Consider the following 20,647-nt stretch of genomic DNA (forward strand, 5'->3'; position numbering starts at 1 on the left):
TGACTTTGATGGGGACATTATGATTAATTTTCTAGAGTTTAAGAAGATGATAACCAATTCTACAACCGAAAAATTTGAGTCCTAGATTTTGATTTAGACAGTGATTAGGAGGTCAGGTCAATGATCTTCACTTCCGTTGCATACATAACACAATATCAATTTCGTATTTTCATCTCCTTGTTTTCATTACGATGATGATGATGACAAACTTGCTAATGTATTTTCCTAATACAAATAAATTGTAAAAACTTACTTATGCGGTAGCATATAATTGAATAATTTTAAAGTAAGAAAAAAATTAAACAATCCCATCATTCAATCACAATCTACCAATTTAATTTGTATAATTTATTTATACTCATAGTTTTATTCTTTTCTAATATTTTGCAAGTTGTAATAAATATAAAATTAATTTCATATTTGTGAAATATGATTAAAGTAGTCAGTCATAAGGTTAACTCAAGATTCTCAGCACCAGATTAGATTGTCAATCTTATAACCAAAAATGAGCTGTAAACTGAAATAGACGAGATTTCTAACGCATAACCACTTATTATTTCTAAAACTGCATCATAGCAACAAAACAATTCAATGTTTGCAAATCCTTTTATTGAGTACTTATAACTAATAAAAAATACTACAAAAGGGCCGGCCTTAAAAGTTGAACCAGAGTGATTTATTGGAGAGGTGGTCTTTTAGGCATAGCGGCATCAACATTAATAACTTGTGGTTTTGCATATATGTAATGTAAACATTAGTAAGTTTTTTTTTCGGTGATGATAAACTATCCTCTTCTTGAACCAAGATTTGGACTAGTATGGAGGCTTTTATGGTTGTGATGGACCGGAATGACCAGGGTTACTTCCAGGTACACTAACTGCACTACCAAGCTTCCTTCCATTAAAATTATCTGAAATCCCACACGCACACACACAAAAATAAAATCATCAGAATTATTAGAAAATAGTGAAATTTATCTAATAAATACTGATGCATGCCAAACAATAATAATGATTTTTAAAATTGGAGTAAAATATATGTATATACAGAGAGTGTAAGAATATTAACTGCTCAGAGTGGTATCAGCAAGTGCTAACCAGGAGCTAGAGAGGAGGGCCATAACAAAGAGGAAAAAACAGATAAGTTTACAAAAAGTATTCATATTGCTCGACATTTTATGGATCTAGAGTAGTTTAGAGATGGCAGTGCCTGCATATATTTATATACGAGTTATGTTTGACATATTCAAAGAAACAATAGTAATTTTCATTTACTTGATGTTGATGCTTTAACAAAAATATACTTGAGAAGTCAATAAGAGGAACCCCTTTCACAAAAGAATTTGGACTATTGGTGCCTTAAAGACCGGCGTCCAAATGGTTGGAGATTGTCACCTAAATTTGTGGTATACCTGTTATGCTTGACGAAATCAAAGAACTAAAATCCACGTGATTTTATTTGTTCTTCCATTCAAAGAGATATGTAAGCTTTCGTGCGAATATCACCATGGACTTGACGAAGTTTATATATTATATATATTCTGTAATGTCAAAACCAAAGAAACAAATAATCAAAGTAATAAAAACACAAGCAATGCAAGAGTAAATACAGGTGGGGTCTATGGTTACAAAAAAAAAAGTGGGGTTAGATTCGAAATGAATTGACTCAAAGTCGATTGTAAATTTAACTGGAATGTATTCAAAATGAGTAGCTATGACTTGATTGTATATATGCATAGTTTTATTCTTCCTTAGTATTATGCAAGTTGAAATGAATACAGAATTAATTTCACCTTTGTCTTTGCAAGGTGATTATGATAATGGTGGCAACGAATTTGCTAATGTAATTTTATGTTTATGACGATTCAATGTTGAAGAGCAACCTAACGAGAAAGAATGCAATACGAGGAACTCATTGAAACAAGGACTAGAAGGCAATCGTGAATATGACTTAGAAGTCGGGACCTGAATAGTGTTAGGATGAACCACAATCAAACTAGAATCAATAGGGTAGATTCTAGGTAAAAATCTGTTCTAATCGGTTTCGTTTTCGGCTCCCAAATCTTAGAAACCGATTGATTTTATTACTGGTTTCAGATCTTGTTTTTTCAAGCAGATACCTCGCCCTGTTTACCCGTAATTATATAGGGCCAAGGGGAACATTGGACCTCCTGAAACTTCTTACAAAATGAGAGTTTAATTGTAGTTTATGTTTTAAAAATAATATACGTATACACTTAATTTTATATATATAAATAAGTGATTATTTATTATTTAATTAATTTAATCATCTCACTTTAATTAATTGCTGCCTCTAAAGTTAAAATTATCACATAAAATGCGCAGTTTTATAAAAAAAAGAATAGCAAATCATCGGCTAAGCAAAACTGCCCAAAGATGGTGACTGGCAAAGAAATTAAAATACGATAGTTTGAAGTCTGAACTAATCAAGTAATATATTAAAGGCCACTGGGTCATTTTCCACCTAAGTTTTGGTGCATCTTCAAAGTTATACTTGTGAAGTTTGAAAATCCAAAAGTCTCATTCATCCTTTTAAAATTTCAATTAAAATTAGAGATAAAATCGTTATTTAACAAAAAAATCAATAATTTAAAGACTCACAATTCTCCCCTCCTCTACATAAAGTTTGAAAAATCAATAATTCCCCCCTAAAGTTTGCAAATCATTGCTGAACTTTGTAGTCTCCGACTCTGTTGGCTCTCTCTTTCGGTTTATCTCTCCCTGTCAATCAAATCCCAAGTACCAAAGAATCTGATTTCCTTCGATGTGGACAAAGATGATTTTGTCTTTGTCCGAGATAAAGAGAACCATTTAAGATCTCAAATAGTCACATTGTCTTCGTTTGAGATCTCTGATGATCATATTTGTCTCAAACGAAAATAAATTCTTCTTTGTTAGAGAAAATCAGGTTCTTTAGTGTTTGAGATTTAATCGAGACTTTTAGTTTTTTAAACTCCGTAGATGTAATTTTGAGAATGTACCTAAATTTAGATGGGAAATAGTCTTTTGGCCTATATGAAATGTTTGATTGAGTCATTAGAATGACCTAGTCATGCATACATCAAACAATATGAGCTTATATATTAGTTGATTAGAACCTCACTTTTCTTTTCTTTTTTTGTTTTTTTTGTTTTAGGAATTTAATTAGTACTTAACACATTATATTTGTGAAGTATGATTAAGTAATCATTCAAATTGTTAACTCAATATTCTCAACCCCAGATTAAAGTGTCAGTCTTATAACGAAGAATATTTGGATGAAGTATTAAAAAATTATTTTTTATAATTTTTTTACTATTAACATTATTTTATTTAGTTTATCAGATAATAAAATATTTTGATAATATTTTATTATCAATAATGATATGACAAATAATATAAAAGATATAAAACAAGTATTTTTAGAATTGTATAATTGCAACAAAACCAATCATTGTTCCCAAATCTTATTCTTTAGTACTTATAATTAACCAACAATGTCGCGAAAGGGCGGGCATTGAAAGTTGAAATAGAGTGATTTATTGGAGAGGTGATGTTTTAGGCATAGCACCATCAACATTAAAAACTTGTGGTCCTGTATATATGTAAAGTTTTTATTTTGGAGATGATAGACTATATATCTTTTTTCTTGAGCGAGATTTGGACTACTATGGCTATTCATGTGGCCCTAATGGATTTGAATTTCTTCTTTAGTACTTATAATTAACCAACAATGCCGCAAAAGGGCGGGCGTTGAAAGTTGAAATAGAGTGATTTATTGGAGCGGTGATGTTTTAGGCATAGCACCATCAACATTAAAAACTTATAGTTCTGTATATATGTAAAGTTTTTATTTTGGAGTTGATAGACTATATATCTTTTTCTTGAGCGAGATTTGGACTACTATGACTATTCATGTGGCCCTGATAGATTTGGACTTCTTCTTTAGTACTTATAATTAACCAACAATGCCGCGAAAAGGCGGGCATTGAAAGTTGAAATACAGTGATTTATTGGAGTGGTGATGTTTTAGACATAGCGCCATCAACATTAAAAACTTGTGGTTCTGCATATATGTGAAGTATTTATTTTGGAGATGATAGACTATATATCTTCTTCTTGAGCAAGATTTAGACTACTATAGCTATTCATGTGGCCCTGATGGACCGGCATGACCAGGGTCACTTCCACGTACGTTTACTGAAGGTGTGCTAGAACCAGAAAGCTTCCTTCCAATTAAATGATCTGAAATCACAGACACACACCAAAAAAAAAAGAAAAACATCAGAATTATCAGAAAATAGTTAAATTTATTTACTAAATCCTAATGCATGCCAAACAATAACATTGATTTTTAAAATTGGAGTATACACAGTGAGTGTAAGAATATTAACTGTTCGGAGTGGTATCAGCAAGTGCTACCCATGAAGTAGAGAGGAGGGCCAGAACAAAGAAGGAAAAACAAATAAATGAACAGAAAGTATTGATATTGCTCGACATGTTATTGATCTAGAGTAGTCTAGAGATGGCATTACCTGCATATATTTGTATACGCTTATGCTTGACAAATTCAAAGAAAAGATAGTAATTTCATTTTATTGATCTTGGTTATTTAACAAATTGATACTTGAGAAGTCAATAAGAGGAACCCCCTTCACAAAAGAAAATGAAAAAAAATTGGCGCCACCTTAAGACCGTTGTCCAAGTCGTTGGCGATTGTGACTTGAATTTGTAGTATACCTGTTATGCTTGCCGAAATCCAAGAACTAAAATCAACATGATTTTCTTTGTTCTTTCATTCAAATAGATATATTAGCTTTCATGGGACCATCACCGTGGACTTCGACGAAAACATAACAAGAACTTCATGGTGTGTACCAAAACAGCAACACGTTTTATATTTTTTGTTTTGCGAAAACCCAGAAAAGAAATAATCAAAGCAATAAAAACACGAGCAGATATGGGAGGGGGCCGGGCCGCAAGGCTTGCACTGTAGCATGATTGGGCCTGACTTAACCCTCCAGCACAATGGGTCAAGCTGAGCCCGGTATTTATGGCACAACCCGACATGAACTATTGACATTTCTGAAATCACGAGCAATGCAAAAGTAAGGTTAGATTCTAGTAGAGCTTACTTTGGCTTAATAAAGTCCAAAATGAACAACCATGACTCGCTTGAGGCATGGTTTTAGTTAAATATATATTGAGCTCAAGCTCAAAAAAAATGTTTTTATTTCAAAAAATTATTTTCAAAATTTATGTTTAAGGAATGGAAAAATTAAGCTTATTTATAATTGGATGAGCTGTCCGACTGAAATTTCTTCTCACAAGATATAAGCCTTTTGGAATTGGATAGAAAGTTTCATATTGGCAAAATACATTTAAATAATTCACTCCATTCATTATAAATAAACACTAAACCCAATTCCGAGGGTCATACAACTTGTGTTTCAGTAATTCGTGTCATCCATTATATTATAAACAAGTTTAATCTTTTCATTCTTTATTAGGGGTCAGTAAAATAATCAGACTGAAATTAAAACCGTCAAATACTCGGATTTTGATTTCAAATAGGAATCAAAACTGACCTATTTAGGGTAGGCTCGGATTCCAATTTTTTGGAACCGTTAGGTTCTGATTCCAAACACTTAAAAATGGAAACCGGAGATAGGAACCGAATCTAATGTACAGTAAGCTTCCCTTCATCTTCAATCCTGGTCAGTGTCCTTGGAAAACCAAAAAATCAAAAACTTAGAAGCAGGCGAAGACTAAAAGAAGCAGCCATGCCAAGATTTATCTTATTGGGAGAAGAACAGCATTAAATGACCTTTGCTTCGCGTTAAATGCCAAGAACTCAAATTTGTTACTTCCTTACAAACTGAAAGTTTGAAACTTCTTCTTCTGCTTTCTATTACGGAGAGAACGAGTCCTTTGCTGCTGCTTCTTTTAATTCTCTTATCTTTCAGTGGGCAAATTCATCTCTTGCTGTTGATTTAATATCAAGATGAATTTGCACCAAATTTTAATCTTTTAGAAAGTATAATATATATATATATATATATATATATATATATATATATATATATATATAGAGAGAGAGAGAGAGAGAGAGAGAGAGTTATTTATCTTAAACTTTTCAGATTATTGGTTCCGAATAGGAACCAGATCCTACCTAGAACCGACTGTCTTAGTTCCAAGCAAGAACCTATTATAAAAGGGTTTAGTTCTAATTCATATTTTTAGGAACTAATCGGTTCTTGTTTTGATTCTCTGTTTTTTAACAGGGTATTCAAAATTATTCACCCCTATTCCTTATCATAATTCAACTTTCTTAGAATTCTAAGTCAAACTAGAGTTTGGTTCCTCATATCTAGCTTAACTTTGTCAAAACTTGTCAAACTCAAACTTAAACTTATGTTTGACTCTCTTAAGTCCAACCAAACGTGAACAAACTCAAGTTTGAGCTCAATTTGAATTGAATCCACCCTTAAACAAAAAAAACACATATAATTTACACTAAAAAAAAATTGACATTAGAAGAGGAAAATAACAAGCGAATAAATATCTAATTGTTATAAATATTATTTGTATGATTTTAGCGATCAATTATTTATACTCTCGTTAAAATGAAATACATTTATGATTTTAATAATAAATAAATTATTTTTTTCTATTTTAGTGTCACGCATAAACTTAAAATCAGTAATAACCAAAGGTGGAGGATTGAGAAACTATTAATACAGAAGTTTTAATACAATGAGAAGAAGAGAGATTAAACTAGTATACTTGATTTCATTACATTGCCAAATTATCCAAAAAAAAAAAAAATGATACTCAAACAATAAGGAAGAGCTCATATTATGGCATCGTCATTGAATCGAATCAAAAGATATAAAAACTGTGCATAGATTTGTGGAAGCATAATTGTTCAATTTGAAAATTAATCCAGGGATAAGAGATGTTCGTATATTACATTAAGAAACTAGCTAATTTATTTCCATCAAAGAAAGCAAAACGATTTGAAAAATTCAGTCTTTATCACTTGATCAGTTGATTGGCTTTCTTTCATCTCCACATCCAGTTTATATTAATCATGTGGCGTAGCTTGTGATACAACTTATAGAAAAATTAACCATGGTGGGTCTGCCAAATATGACAAATTAAGTTACGTTGTATAAGCATGCATTAACTAGGAAACTATTTTCTGTCAAGCAAAAGCTACGCCATACAAATTAACAAACACCGTGCTAACATTATCGTCAATAAGTGATTTGACAATGTGAGAATTAAATCTAATTGATATTAATGTAACCAAAATTATTTACTTTAAATTCTCGTATAACAATCAACAAAGCAACTGAAATTTCTCTTCTCTTCTTAATAACCCTCAATATAGGTTTTAAAAGTTAATAAAATATTAAATTTTTAAAAATAAAAATTGAATTTGAGTCTTTGTATTTATAAAATTGTGACTTATTTAATATAATAATCTAATTATTATATCTCAAATTTATCTATCCAATAAATACAAATAAATCCCCGATTAAAAAAAATCCTCATTATAGAATTACAATATATTTATACAATAATATTAAATATTGTGATAGAATTTTAAAAAAACTTTATTTATATTACTTTCAAAACCCCTGAATGATTGTAAAATTACCTAAAATAGTCATAATCCAGCATCAAACAATAAGGAGCTCTTATTAAGACACTTCTTGCCATTAGCTTGCATGGATCAAACATTAAAAACAAAAACAAAATTATATATATACATTTTCTTTTCATATAATTTAGGTATATAAATAATACATCATCATATAATTAGATGATTTTAAATTAAAAATAAAATAATACTTAATCATATGATAACATATCATTAATGTATTTAAATTGTGTATAAAATATGTCTATATAACAAGGGCGAATGATATATTTATAAGTATGAAATGTGATAGGGTTTCAGTGTAGTATTTAGTTCAAATCTCTTGTCATGTGTGAGTAAAAAGAGCAATACTATGTGTACCCACTTTGGATATACAAATGTATACACACTCATATGTGTCATCATATAATTGGTTATTGTTTTATTTTTAATTCAAAATCATCCAATCACATGATGACACATATAAATGTGTATACATTTGTGTACTCAAAGTGGATATACATAATTTTATTGGAGTGAAAAATATTAAATTTGGTTTTATTCATAACGGATCAATCTGACTAAATTGTAAAATAACCTGTCTTTGACAGTTAAAGACAGATAAGGGCAGTTGGGATTATATTTAAAGTCACAAAACTGCCGCTCAACTCCCAAGCATACACAAAACAAAAACAATGGAAGGCATTCTTCTTTTTCTCCAAAAGAGTTTTTGCTACATAACCAAAAATACACATATACGTATACATAATTTGCACAGTACAAAGGACAAATCGTGCTGTGAGAAGGATTAATCTTATCCAACACTAACACTGAACTTGTGTCATATGAAATGCGACTAAAAAAGAGCAGATTAATCTTGAACAGCTTGCATATGCAATTCAAATAATACCATCTGCCTTCTATGCTTTACAAGTTAATCAAGCAGAAGTTCAATCTGGCAGCATTCAACACATGCAACTCAACTTAATACTCAATTACTCACCAGCAATTAACAGTAACTACTGCTCCCTCAACGTACAACCCCTGTGTTAATTCTCAAATCGCAACTTAAAGAAAAAGTAATTTACCTTTACTTCTCACTGCACAACAAGAGCCTTCAAAACAATTTTTTTTTTTGACCTTTTTAATCCAAAAGCTAAAACATTAGGTATATTAGACATTTTAACATAAGCAATCTTTTTTATTTTTTTAAGATTATTTGTCAATCATTTACAATTTAGATTATAATTATTCACAATTTAATTATACGTACAATACTTGATTATTATATAATTAGTTATTCTTATAATCATAATCCAATAATAAAAAATTATGTCAAACAGTCTTATTGTTATATGAAACTCAATTAGTCTCCTTAATATTTAGAGAATTAATTTGTTTGAGAGAAAAGGTTATTTGAAATTGTCATTTTCATCAATGATTTGTTTTTTTTTTTTCTTTTTTTCATCTTTGTTATCATAAATACATGTAATTAAGTTTTAAAATCAATATATAAAATCAAAATATCAATTTTTTTAATTAAAAAAACTCAATAACATTTAATGTAAAATCTAGTATTATACTAACAATATGGACTTAATATATAATTTTATCCAATTTTGAGGTTTATTATATTGTCACGACCTTTGAATGATTGTCAAATGAATAGTATTTTATATATAAATAATGTATACAAATTTAAATATAAATAATAATATATTATTATATAATTAGTTATTATTTTTATCTAATTTAAAGTCAAATATAAGTAGTATTATTATTGTTTAACTACCTAAAATAGTCATAATCTGGACTCAAACAATGAGAGGGAGCTCTTATTAAGACATCATCACTGAAATCATATGAAAACACATAAAAGGAACTGAACCAGAGAAGCCTAAGCAAACACGGAGGGGCAAAATTATTGCCATTAGCTTACATCGATCAAACATAAAAAACAAAACACCTTATATTTGAATAATCACAGTTACTAAAACCCCGTACTGTCTACGATAAAATTTTATATATATATATATATATATATATATATATATATATAATATAATTTAGATACACAAATAATATATCATTATATGATTAAATAATTTTGAATTTAAGAAAAAATAATATTTAATCATATGATAATATATTATCTGTGTATTCTTATTATATATAAAAAATAAACCTACATAATATTTTTTTTACTGCCTAAGGAGGGTGACCTGGTTCATCGTTCCCTAGACCAAGAGGTAACAGCGAGCCGTAACCTGGAATCGCGGGCGGTGACTCGGAATAATATTCTGCGGCATACAATTGTCCTCCCTGGTAGCCATTATGATTGTTGCAACCATTACCAGTAAAAGTAACATGCTTCCTACCATAAGCGTCAACTGTTTCATTATATTGACAATTGCCATTATTGGAAGTAGTTCTCCTCGCACCAGTTTGTCCCGCATACCCATTATTTTGATTAGTGTAACTTCCACGATTATTATATGTTGGGTATGAGGTGGGATAAGGCGGCGTGTTGAACTTGCCAGTAGGAGGAGTATCACCATGAGCGCCACTTTTGCTTGGGTCATCATGTTCTTCACCAACAGGATCTGCCACAACAAACAACCCATAAAAAATGTATATAAATAACTAGATTCGATGCACCAAGCAATTAAGCACAAAGAGAAGAGAGTGTATATGTATGCATACTGTTTTGAGGAGGAAAATCTGCTAACTTTCTTGAGGCTTGGCAACTTGGGATGAAATACAGAAATGTGATTAAGGCAAATCCGTAAATGATAAGAGAAGTGCTTTTTCTCTCCATTTCTTAATTCAATTTGCCTCTTTTTCTGGGCTGAGGGAGTCTGCTAGCTTTCGCATGTATTTATAAGCTGTGCCAGAAACGTATGCCAAATTGTAGTAGTTAAATTGACCCAAAACCGTGTGAACAGAAGAGATGGGGTGATTAGTTAATTGTTTAATTTGAAAAATTTAATCGAGGGACACACTATCTTTGCATGTTAGATGACCATGGCTAGAATGACTACTAATTAGTTTTCTTTGAACAGTTGATTTAGAGAATATTTTATTATTAAAATTAAAAAATTATTTTAAAAATAAATAATCTTAAGGATTACTAAATGTAAATTATTATTATTATTATTATTATTATTATTATATTTGATAAAATTTGGTAAATATAAATACTTATTTTGTTTGATTAAAAATAATAAAAGAATACTAATATATTATTTACTTAAATTTCTTTAAGTTAATTATCTTAAAATATTTTTTAAGTTATTTATTATATTAATTAAAAATATTATTATTTTTATTTTTTAAGAATATTAATATTTTTTTATTTTAAAAATATAATTATAATAAAATTAAAATTATTTAAATAATTTTTTAATATTAAAAATAAATATAACAATTATTTTTATATGATTTATTATATTATTATTATTAATAAAAAATTATTTTTTTTTTAAATAATAAATGTAATCATTCCACCCGTCATCCGAGCGCCCTGACCCTGAGGAAAAGAAAGCTAACAAGGGTTTGATTAGACAAATTCAGTTGGACTATTGAGGACTTTGACTTAGTCTAACAGGAGAAGGCTGTAAAACCATGTGATGATGTGACGTTGTCAAGTTGCATTCCTTTCAATGGAATGCTACGTCAAGTGTCAAATTTGATTTTTCTAAAGGCCAAACGACTATATTCCATCGGAAGTATTCTCTTATTTTTTATTTTTCATCTTTTGATTTCAAAAATTTTATTTATTTATCTACTAATAATTAAAGTTAATAAAATTTCAATTTTTAAAATTTTATTTTTTTTAACTTAGGCAAGGGGGTTGCGCCTCATATTTCTTATCAAGTTTGTTTGAATATTCCAAGTTCGTGCAACCTTTTCTTTGTAAGTGTTGTCCAATCTAGAAATAACTCATGTACGAAAACAAAATTTTGAAGTTTGTCCATATATGGTCCACAGAATTAAAAGAGGTTGCGGTTCAATTCTTACATTAAACTATTTTAAATCAATGACGTTGAAATTGCTTTGAGACACGAGTTTGACTCCTCTATTAAAAAAGATTACTTTCGTGACATTATTTAAAATAAAATAATTTATTTTTTATTATTAAATTTATTTTAAAATAATTTATAATTTATTATTAATGTTTTATTATTTAGTTTGTAAATTAATAGAAAATTATACATTATCTTAAAATAATATATATTTTATTATTCACACTATTTTATTTAATTTATTCAATAAGTAATTTATATTTTATTATTGATATTATTTTATTTAAGTTATCCAATCCAATAAACTTGTGAACTATCCATGGTTGAAATATTATCATGTTTGAATATACAGTCTATCATAATTTTAAGTTTTGTAATTCAAAACGTGTTTTGATAATTTAAAGAGTTTACAAATTATTTAACTTATTTTATTTTCTTATATCTAAATGATATAAGATATATACACATACTTAATATCTTTTTCATATTTTGTTAAAATAATTATATAAAATAAAATATTAGTATTTTTAATTATTTTTATATTTTTATTCAATTTTATTAAATATAATAATTATTTATTATCTTTAAAACTCCCTATTTCTTATGTAGTAATATTTGTTTTTTGATAGTAAAAAATTATCGAAGCTCAATGCACCCGAAGGCTCGCACTGAACTGGGAGAACTTTGTCCAGCCGCAGATGGGGCTAAAGGTGATGAACTTCCTTTTAAGTGCGCAGTTGGTTTGTACGTTCGGTTCCCCGTTGCCATCTTCTGCATGCATCAAATAATAATATTTTAAAAATTACTAGGAGCCTCTGCCATAATTATCAACTTCCGTGCAACTGTTTCTTGTACCGATGGCTAAAAACAAATATTAGGGTCCTTGTACAGCTAGCCGATGTAGATATATATTATTGACTCGCTAATTTCAGTGGACAGCCTGGCTGCAGCCTTTTGATCCAACTGGGTCAACGTTAAGTCAACCAATTTCCCTCAGAACAGTTCAAACTTTGTGGTTGAAGGAGGACGATAATAATAGAACGGAAGAATGACAGTCCTGGAAGAAGAACATGACGCATGAAAGAATTAGATATTCTACAACTCCACATATTTATGAACTGAGAGATTATTTTTCTGAGCCACGAAACAGAAAATAAGAAACTAACTTAGATCTTAGTTTCAGTTTCTAATCATAAACAACCTAAATCTGCTAGGGTTTTTGTTTTAAAAAGAAACTAATTACACCAAAATATTGGACATATAAGAAAAGATCTGAAATTGCCTCTTTTTATTATGAATGAATAAAAAATCATACATCTTCAACATACAAATACAAATCCGGCCCGCAGCATAGCCTAAACCTCTTTTGTGATAAGACCTACAAAATTATGTGTCTAATCAGCCCCACAGGTTATATAGGTTATGTTAGAGGCTAGTCTGTGAACTAACTTGACACAACTTGATAAAAAATAATTATTATTATAATAATTAAAATTTTAAAAATATATTAAAAGTAAGTCAACCTCTAAGACTTGCAAAGACATGATCTTAGGTTGTGTTATGCTTGCAAGTGACCTTAACCTATAAAGCCCATTAATTGATGGGTCTAGGCATGAATGATATGGCCATGGGCATAATGGGTCATGCCAAATTCAGCTTAACATGACCCAATTGTGTCTACATTCAAACAATTGAATGAGCTTTCTTAATGATGCTAAGTTGCACATAGTATAATGTGAGAAAAAGTTAGTTTGACCTGAAAAAAAGGTTCTCTCAAATTTGAAGAGTTTTCGAAAATTGCTCTCCCATATTAAAGACAAATTGGATCTTGAATCGTACACCAATGTTATGCCTACAAGTGAAAATTAACATCTCAATAAAAAAAAGGATAATTCATGAAAAATATCATCATATGTTATAAATGTAGAAGTTCATATTACAAAATATGTTTAGGCTTTGTGGCATGTGTCTTTTCGTATAAGACTAGCCTTTTTAATGTAAAGAGATAAGTCGTTATGTTGTTTTATATTGACATTAATTTACCCATGATAAGTTGACCTGATTTATATCCATAATTAAATAAGAATTATTTAAATTGCCCTTAAAGATAGGATTTGACCAAACTGTCCTTAATAGTTATCAACAATTAAGATTTTGGGATACATAAGAAAATTAAGAGAGAGGTGGTGCACATATTTCCATTTATTTCTCATTTCTAAAAACTTATACACCAGAAACACAAATTTCACATGAAGAAAGGACAAATCAGTGTTGTGAAAAATTCAAGAGATAGTGAAAGTATCACCATCAGACAATCAATAATCAAGTAAGTCTAACTTGATCCTAGAAAGATTTTATTTTGGAAATGCTAACATTTTAATTGATCATTAATTTATTGATCACAATAATAGTATGTTGACGATAAGTTTTGTTACATTATTCACATTATTTTAGCATAAAAATTTTTTATCACGACAATATTAATTTCATCATTTTAACAATATTTTTATAATAATATCAATGTCATTTTAATTATAGTTTGATTTGAATAAACTCCTAAACAAAAATAACACAAATAATTTAAATTAGAAAAAAAACTTATACTAGCAAGAGGAAAATAATGAGCGGATATTGAGAAATCATTGATACTAAAGTTTATACAATGAGAACAAGAGAAATTAAACCGATATCCATGTTTTCATTACAATGTCAAATTATCAAAAAAAAAAAAAAAAAAATTGATACTCAAACAATAAGGAAGAGCTCATATTATGTTATCTTCATTGAATCAAATCAAAAGATAAAAGAACTGTGCGTAGATTTGTGGAAGCATAATTCTTCAGTTTGAAAATTAATCCAGGGATAAGAGATGTTTGTATATTACATTAAGAAACTAGCTAATTTATTTCCATAAAAAAAAGTAAAACGATTTGAAAAATTCAGTTCAATGTTTATCGGTTGATCAGTTGATTGGCTTTCTTTCATCTCCACTGATGATGGAAACATTAATCCAGTTTATATTAATTTTGTGGGGTAGCTTGTGATACAACTTACAGAATATTTAACCATGGTGGGTCTTCCAAATATGACAAATTAAGTCACGTTGTATAAGCATGCATTAATTAGGGGACTATTTTCTGTCAAGGAAAAGCTACGCCATACAAATTAACAAACACCATGCTAACATTATCGTCAACAAGTGACTTGACAATGTGGGAATTAAATTTAATTGATATTAATGTAACCAAAATTATTTACTTTAAATTCTCATATAACAATCAACAAATTAAGTAACTGACTTTCTTCTTCTCTTCTTATTAAACCTCAATTTTCAATATATATTTATTCAAGATTGAATATGACAGTATATATGTCATTTGTTGTCAAAATCTTAATCTCAGCTGTTAATCAGCTGAATAAGAGAAACAAAATAAGTAATATTATATACATAAATAGGTATACATATATATATATTTATATATATATTATTATATGATTAGATATTATTTTATCTTTAATTTAAAATTATTTAATCCTATGATGACATATATCATATGTGTATTAATTTGTGTACTTAAAATAGATACACATAATTTTATTAAAACAAAATACTTATCTTAGCTGTTGAAGACGCCAATGCGTTATATATGAATCAGATATTTTTCGTCAAAGAGAGGAAGATGAACACTACATTTCTAGCACAGTCGACGATCGAGTGCACCAGCTGAAACGATGTATAGTAATAGTTTAAAGTGCTTTAATGAAACAATGTGTTTTGTTAAGTGTTTAGACTAAAACACAGCGTTTCACTAACACTCCCAACATCCTCCCTCAAGCAATTATAGCAGAATACTACGTAGACTTGTATATGCAATTCAATTCATACCATCTACCTTTCTGTTTTACAAGTTAATCAAGCAAAAATTCAACCTAGCAGCACTCATCTAGATCTGAGCTTGGGTATCTGGTTGAGCACACTATTCAGACTTGATCTAAACCATAGGTCTCCACTGATAGCGACAAAGAGCTTCAAAAAATCTTCAAGCAATTCGATGCTAATGGCGACAACAAGCTCTCGCTCTGCGAACTAAGTGGTGTTATGAAAGCCGTGGGCTCCAACTAAACAAAGATCGACCTCAAGCACGTATTGGAAGGTCTCAACATCGACAAGGACCAATTCATTAATTTATCATAGAGTTTGCTGCAGTTCGTCACTCCACGTCCAAATCCAACGGTGAAACAAAGCTCCACCAATTTTTTGAACTCTAGGATCAGAACAATGAAAACTTGAGTTTTGTTAAGGAATTGCATTTGGTGTTGAATAGGTTAGGATTGAAGTACGGAGCAGTAGTGTGCGAAGATGATCAAGTCTATTGATTTTGATGGAGACATGATGGTTAATTTTGTAGAGTTTAAGAAGATGATAACCAATTCTATAACAAAAAATTCTAAGTCCTAGATTTTGATTTAGAAGGTGAATAGGAGGTCGGGTCAATGATCTTCGCTTCTATTTGAGTAACACATTTCGTATCAACATCTCCTTGTTTTCATTATAACGATGACGACCAACTGGCTAATTTATTTTCCTAGGATTGTCCAAGTTGAAATTAATATAAAATTAATTTCACATTTGTCTTTGCAAGGTGATTAGGATTTATGATGACGACGAACTCGCTGATGTAATATCATGCTTCAATGCTGTAAAAAAAATCTAAGAAACAATGCAATATGCGGAGTCGTTGGAACAAGCACTGGGAGAAGAGTAAAAATGATATAGAAGTTGAGAACTGAATAGTGTCCAGCGAAACCAAAATCAAAATAAAACTGATCGGACAGGTTTCAAATAAAAACTTGTCTTAAGTAGTTTCCATTTCAATTCTCAAATCTTAGAAATCGGTTAATTTTGATTCTGATTTCGATTCTTACTTTTTTAAACAGGGTATAACTGAACCCGTTTACCTATAATTAGGGCAAGGGGGACATTGGACCCCTAATACATGTTACTAAACGAGGGTCTAATTGCAGCTTATATTTTAAAAATAATATATATCGGACCCTTTAAAAAAAAAACTTATGTACGTCTTGACAAAAATTTCAACTTTGAGTATTTCAGTTTAATAAATAAGTGATTTTATTTTATTTCAGTAAACTAATTATCTGACTTTAATTAATTGCTCCTCTAAAGCTATAATTCTAACATAAAATGCGCAGTTGTATATGGAAAGGATAGCAAACCAGCGGCTAAGCAAAAGAAACTAAATGAAGATAGTTTGAAGTCTGAACTAACTGAAGTAATACATTAACTGTTTCATTGAGTCATTAGAATATGCCAGTCATGCACACAGCAAACAATATGACTTAATTAGAACTTGATCTTTCTTTTTAGGAATTTAATTAGCACTTGAACACATTATATTGGTAAAATATATGATCATTCATATGGTTTTATAAAGATTCTCAGCATCAGATTAGATTGTTACTCTTATAACGCAAAATGAGTTGTAAACTAAAATAGACGAGATTTCTAACACATAACCACTTATTATTTCTTAAACTGCATCATATATAGCAACAAAGCAATTCACTATTTACAAATCTTTCTATTGAGTACTTTAACTAACCAACAATACCACGAAAGGGCTAACCTTGAAAGTTGAAACTAAGTGATTTATTGGATCGGTGGTGTTTTAGGCATAGCGCCATCAACATTAATACCTTCTGGTTTTGCATATACGTATTGTATATATTTGTATGTTTTTATTTTGGTGATGATAGAGTACATCTTCTTCTTGAGCCGAGATTTGGACTAGTATGGAGGTTCCGCTGGTCCTAAAGAACCGGGTCACGGTAAATTGGAACTTGATGGACCGGGGGGACGAGGGTCACTTGGAATTGGGTTAACTGGCTTAAAGATAGTTGCTTTTGGAGCAGCAAAAAGTTTCCTTCCATTTGAATCCCCTGAAATCCCACACCAAAAAAAAAAAAAAAAATTATCAGAATTATTAGAAAATAGTGAAATTTATTTAATAAACATTGAGATAGGCTATTAATTGATAAAGATACTTTTAAGTTTATAATTTCAAAACTATGAACACATAATAAAGATACATACATACATACATACATATACAAACACACACACATATATATCCAAATGCATGCCAAACAATTACATTAATTGGAGCATATACAAAGAGTGTAAGAACATTAACTGCTCAGAGTGGCATCAGCAAGTGCTACCCATGAGGTGGAGAGAAGGGAAATAACAAAGAGGAAAAAACAAATAAGTTTACAAAAAGTATTCATATTACTGAACATGTCATATGGATCTACGGTACTTTAGAGATAGAAGTGCCTGCATATATTTATATACGAGTTATGCTTGACATATTCAAAGAAACAATGGTAATTTTGTTATAAATATAATTAAACAAAAATTAAAAGTGAAAAGAGAAAGATGCAATAGAAAAGGAGAAGAAAATATGTATGAAGAAGCAAAATCTTCAATTAAATTGAGAGAGGTGTTTATATGAAGATAAAGCAAACTGGGCGTGTCTATGCAGAGGAAGGGGAGGGGGTCTTTATATAGAAAACCTACTACCCCCTTTTCTTGACTATAATGAATGTTTATATTCTTGCATTCACACAAAATTTTCAAATTGTCTATGTTGTGGAAAATCCACCATATATAACATTTTCTTTTGAATTTTCACCACTTACAGATAATTACATTAACTTTGCTAAGGAAAAATCCAATAGGATAAAAACAAAAAAAAAACAAACATAATTATTTAATCGGGAAAAAGAGTATTTTCCACCCAAATTTTAGCCTACTATCAAAGTCACACTCATAGCAAATAAAAAACTCAAACTCTTACCCATAGCCAAACTGTCATCCAAATTTTCGGTTAGAGACAAGGGTAAAATCATTATTTTACCTATAAAATTTAAAACTTCAAAATTTTTATCATTTCCCCCCTCCAAGTTTTAAAAACTAACACTTCAACTCATTCTTAAAGTTTGAAAAACTTAGATTTCACCCTTAGGATTTGCTTCCTTCTCCGGCCACCACTGACGGCCGACTCTTTCCATCAATCTCCCTTCTCTAACTACAAAAGACGATCAATGATGAACATTCATCACCCAGATTTGGACAATGAAGCGTTGTCTAAATCTGGAAGAACAGACAAAAGACAACGCTTCGTCATCCTTCGTCCTTATGTCTGGACAACGCGACGACCGATGAAGGACGACAAAGCGTCATCCTTCATCATCTGGGTGGTACAACAAAGGGATCTTTGTCTCTTCGTCACACCACCGTCATAGCACCAGGAGAAGGATGAGGTCGTAGACAATACCGGAGATGATACTAGAAGATGAAGTTAAAGAGTAGGGGTGAAACTACTATTTTTGAAAGTTATGGGGGTGACTGAGCTTTGAAAAATATGAAAACCCTAGGTTTGGGGGTGAAAATGTTATTTTTAAAGTTTAAAAACTTTAGGTAAAAGTGAAATGTTAGTTTCTAAAACCTTGGGGGGTGGAAAGTAATAAACTTTATAACTTTTAATATAAATAGTAAAATGACTATTTTACCCCTCCATTTAAAAAAAAATTAACAGAAATTTGGCCATGGGTAGAAGTTTAAGTTTTTCATCTTCCATGAGTATAGGTTTGAAATTGAGCTAAAATTTGGGTAGAAAATAGTTATTTTTCCTTATTTAATATTCTGTAAAGTGATGTTGGACGTACTTAAACTGTCTTATTAAAAACCTTATTAGAAAAACTTAATGGGACAAAACCTAATGAAGAGAAAAACAGTATCGTGTACCTTTTATCTAATATATAATAAACTTAAAAAATTTACTTGATAAATATTTCCTCTGATGAATGCTCCCCCTCGTTGTACTATGATTAATTTAGTTGCTTGTTGAGTCGCATTTACCGATGTTATATATTATTTTTTCAAATGTTGATGTCGATAATATCTTGATAAACAAATCTACAAGATTTTCACTGAATTATATTTGTTTGACATCAATTTTTCTGCTCTATTGGAGCTCATGACATCAATTTTATTTTGGTGATGATAGAGTACATCTTCTTCTTGAGCCGAGATTTGGACTAGTATGGAGGTTCCTATGGTCCTGAAGAACGGGGTCCCAATGAATTGAAAGTTGATGGACCGGCGAAACTAAGTCACTTGGATCTGGCTCAACTGCAGGTGCTTTGGAAGCAGCAAAAAGTTTCCTTCCACTTAAATACTCTGAAATCCCACACCCAAAAACAAAAAAAAAAAACATCAGAATTATTAGAAAATAGTGAAATTTATTTAATAAACCTTGAGATAGGCTATGAATTAATAAAGATACTTTTAAGTTTATAATTTCAAAATTATGAACACATAATAAAGATACATACATACATATATACATACATGCATAAATATACAAACACACACGCACATATATATCCCAATGCATGCCAAACAATTGCCCAAAGGACTATTTCACACCCAAAGTATGCGTTTTTCTCAAGTTTTCCTCAATTAACTTTGAAAATACCATTTACTTATCCGTGGTCAATTAAAATTAACGGTTTCAAGGGTAAGATCATCATTTTGTCTGTATTATTAAAAATTAACTTAAATTTGATTTTATTTTCCCCCCTAAACCCTAAAAACTAACAATTTCTCTCAACCCAAGTTTTAAAAAACTACATTTTTCCCCCTAGGATTTTCAATTTTTTGAGTTAGTTTTCCAACGCCTTTTCTTCCTCTCTGACGACCTTCGGGCCACTCCTCTTCCTCTCCGGCTCGGCCTCTTTCCGACGGTTGTCTTGGAAACTATCATCGAATTGTCTTTGTCGAGACAAAGACGAGGTCTTTGTCGACGAGGAGTCTTCTTCGTAGATGAAGACCTCGTCTTCGTCTCGACGAAGACAACTCGACAACCGTGCCTAGCATAATCTCTGGAAGG

The 20,647-nt window shown here is 30.2% G+C and overlaps 1 protein-coding gene and 1 long non-coding RNA gene across 2 annotated transcripts; both read right to left on the minus strand.

Annotated features, from left to right (window-relative positions):
• Nucleotides 1-532: 532 nt before the first annotated feature.
• LOC123217594 lies at nucleotides 533-1,189 on the minus strand. Its single transcript, XR_006502506.1, has 2 exons — nucleotides 1,069-1,189; nucleotides 533-910 (listed from the first exon to the last, which is right to left on the minus strand). It is a non-coding gene; the product is annotated as an uncharacterized LOC123217594 (long non-coding RNA).
• An 8,619-nt stretch (nucleotides 1,190-9,808) lies between these two features.
• LOC123217794 lies at nucleotides 9,809-10,506 on the minus strand. Its single transcript, XM_044638927.1, has 2 exons — nucleotides 10,351-10,506; nucleotides 9,809-10,250 (listed from the first exon to the last, which is right to left on the minus strand). Exons 1-2 carry the CDS (start codon nucleotides 10,463-10,465, stop codon nucleotides 9,856-9,858), a joined length of 510 nt encoding a protein of 169 aa, XP_044494862.1. The 5' UTR covers nucleotides 10,466-10,506; the 3' UTR covers nucleotides 9,809-9,855.
• Nucleotides 10,507-20,647: the final 10,141 nt, after the last annotated feature.

This window comes from Mangifera indica, chromosome 5, assembly GCF_011075055.1.
Source record: "Mangifera indica cultivar Alphonso chromosome 5, CATAS_Mindica_2.1, whole genome shotgun sequence".
NCBI classification, from domain to species: Eukaryota; Viridiplantae; Streptophyta; class Magnoliopsida; order Sapindales; family Anacardiaceae; genus Mangifera; species Mangifera indica.

Coding starts and splice junctions, on each gene's coding strand:
- LOC123217794 (XM_044638927.1), bottom strand. CDS start 10,465: ATGGAGAGAAAAAGCACTTCTCTTATCATTTACGGATTTGCCTTAATC. Junction 10,251..10,350: donor AGATTTTCCTCCTCAAAACA/GTATGCATACAT, acceptor TTGTTGTGGCAG/ATCCTGTTGGTGAAGAACAT.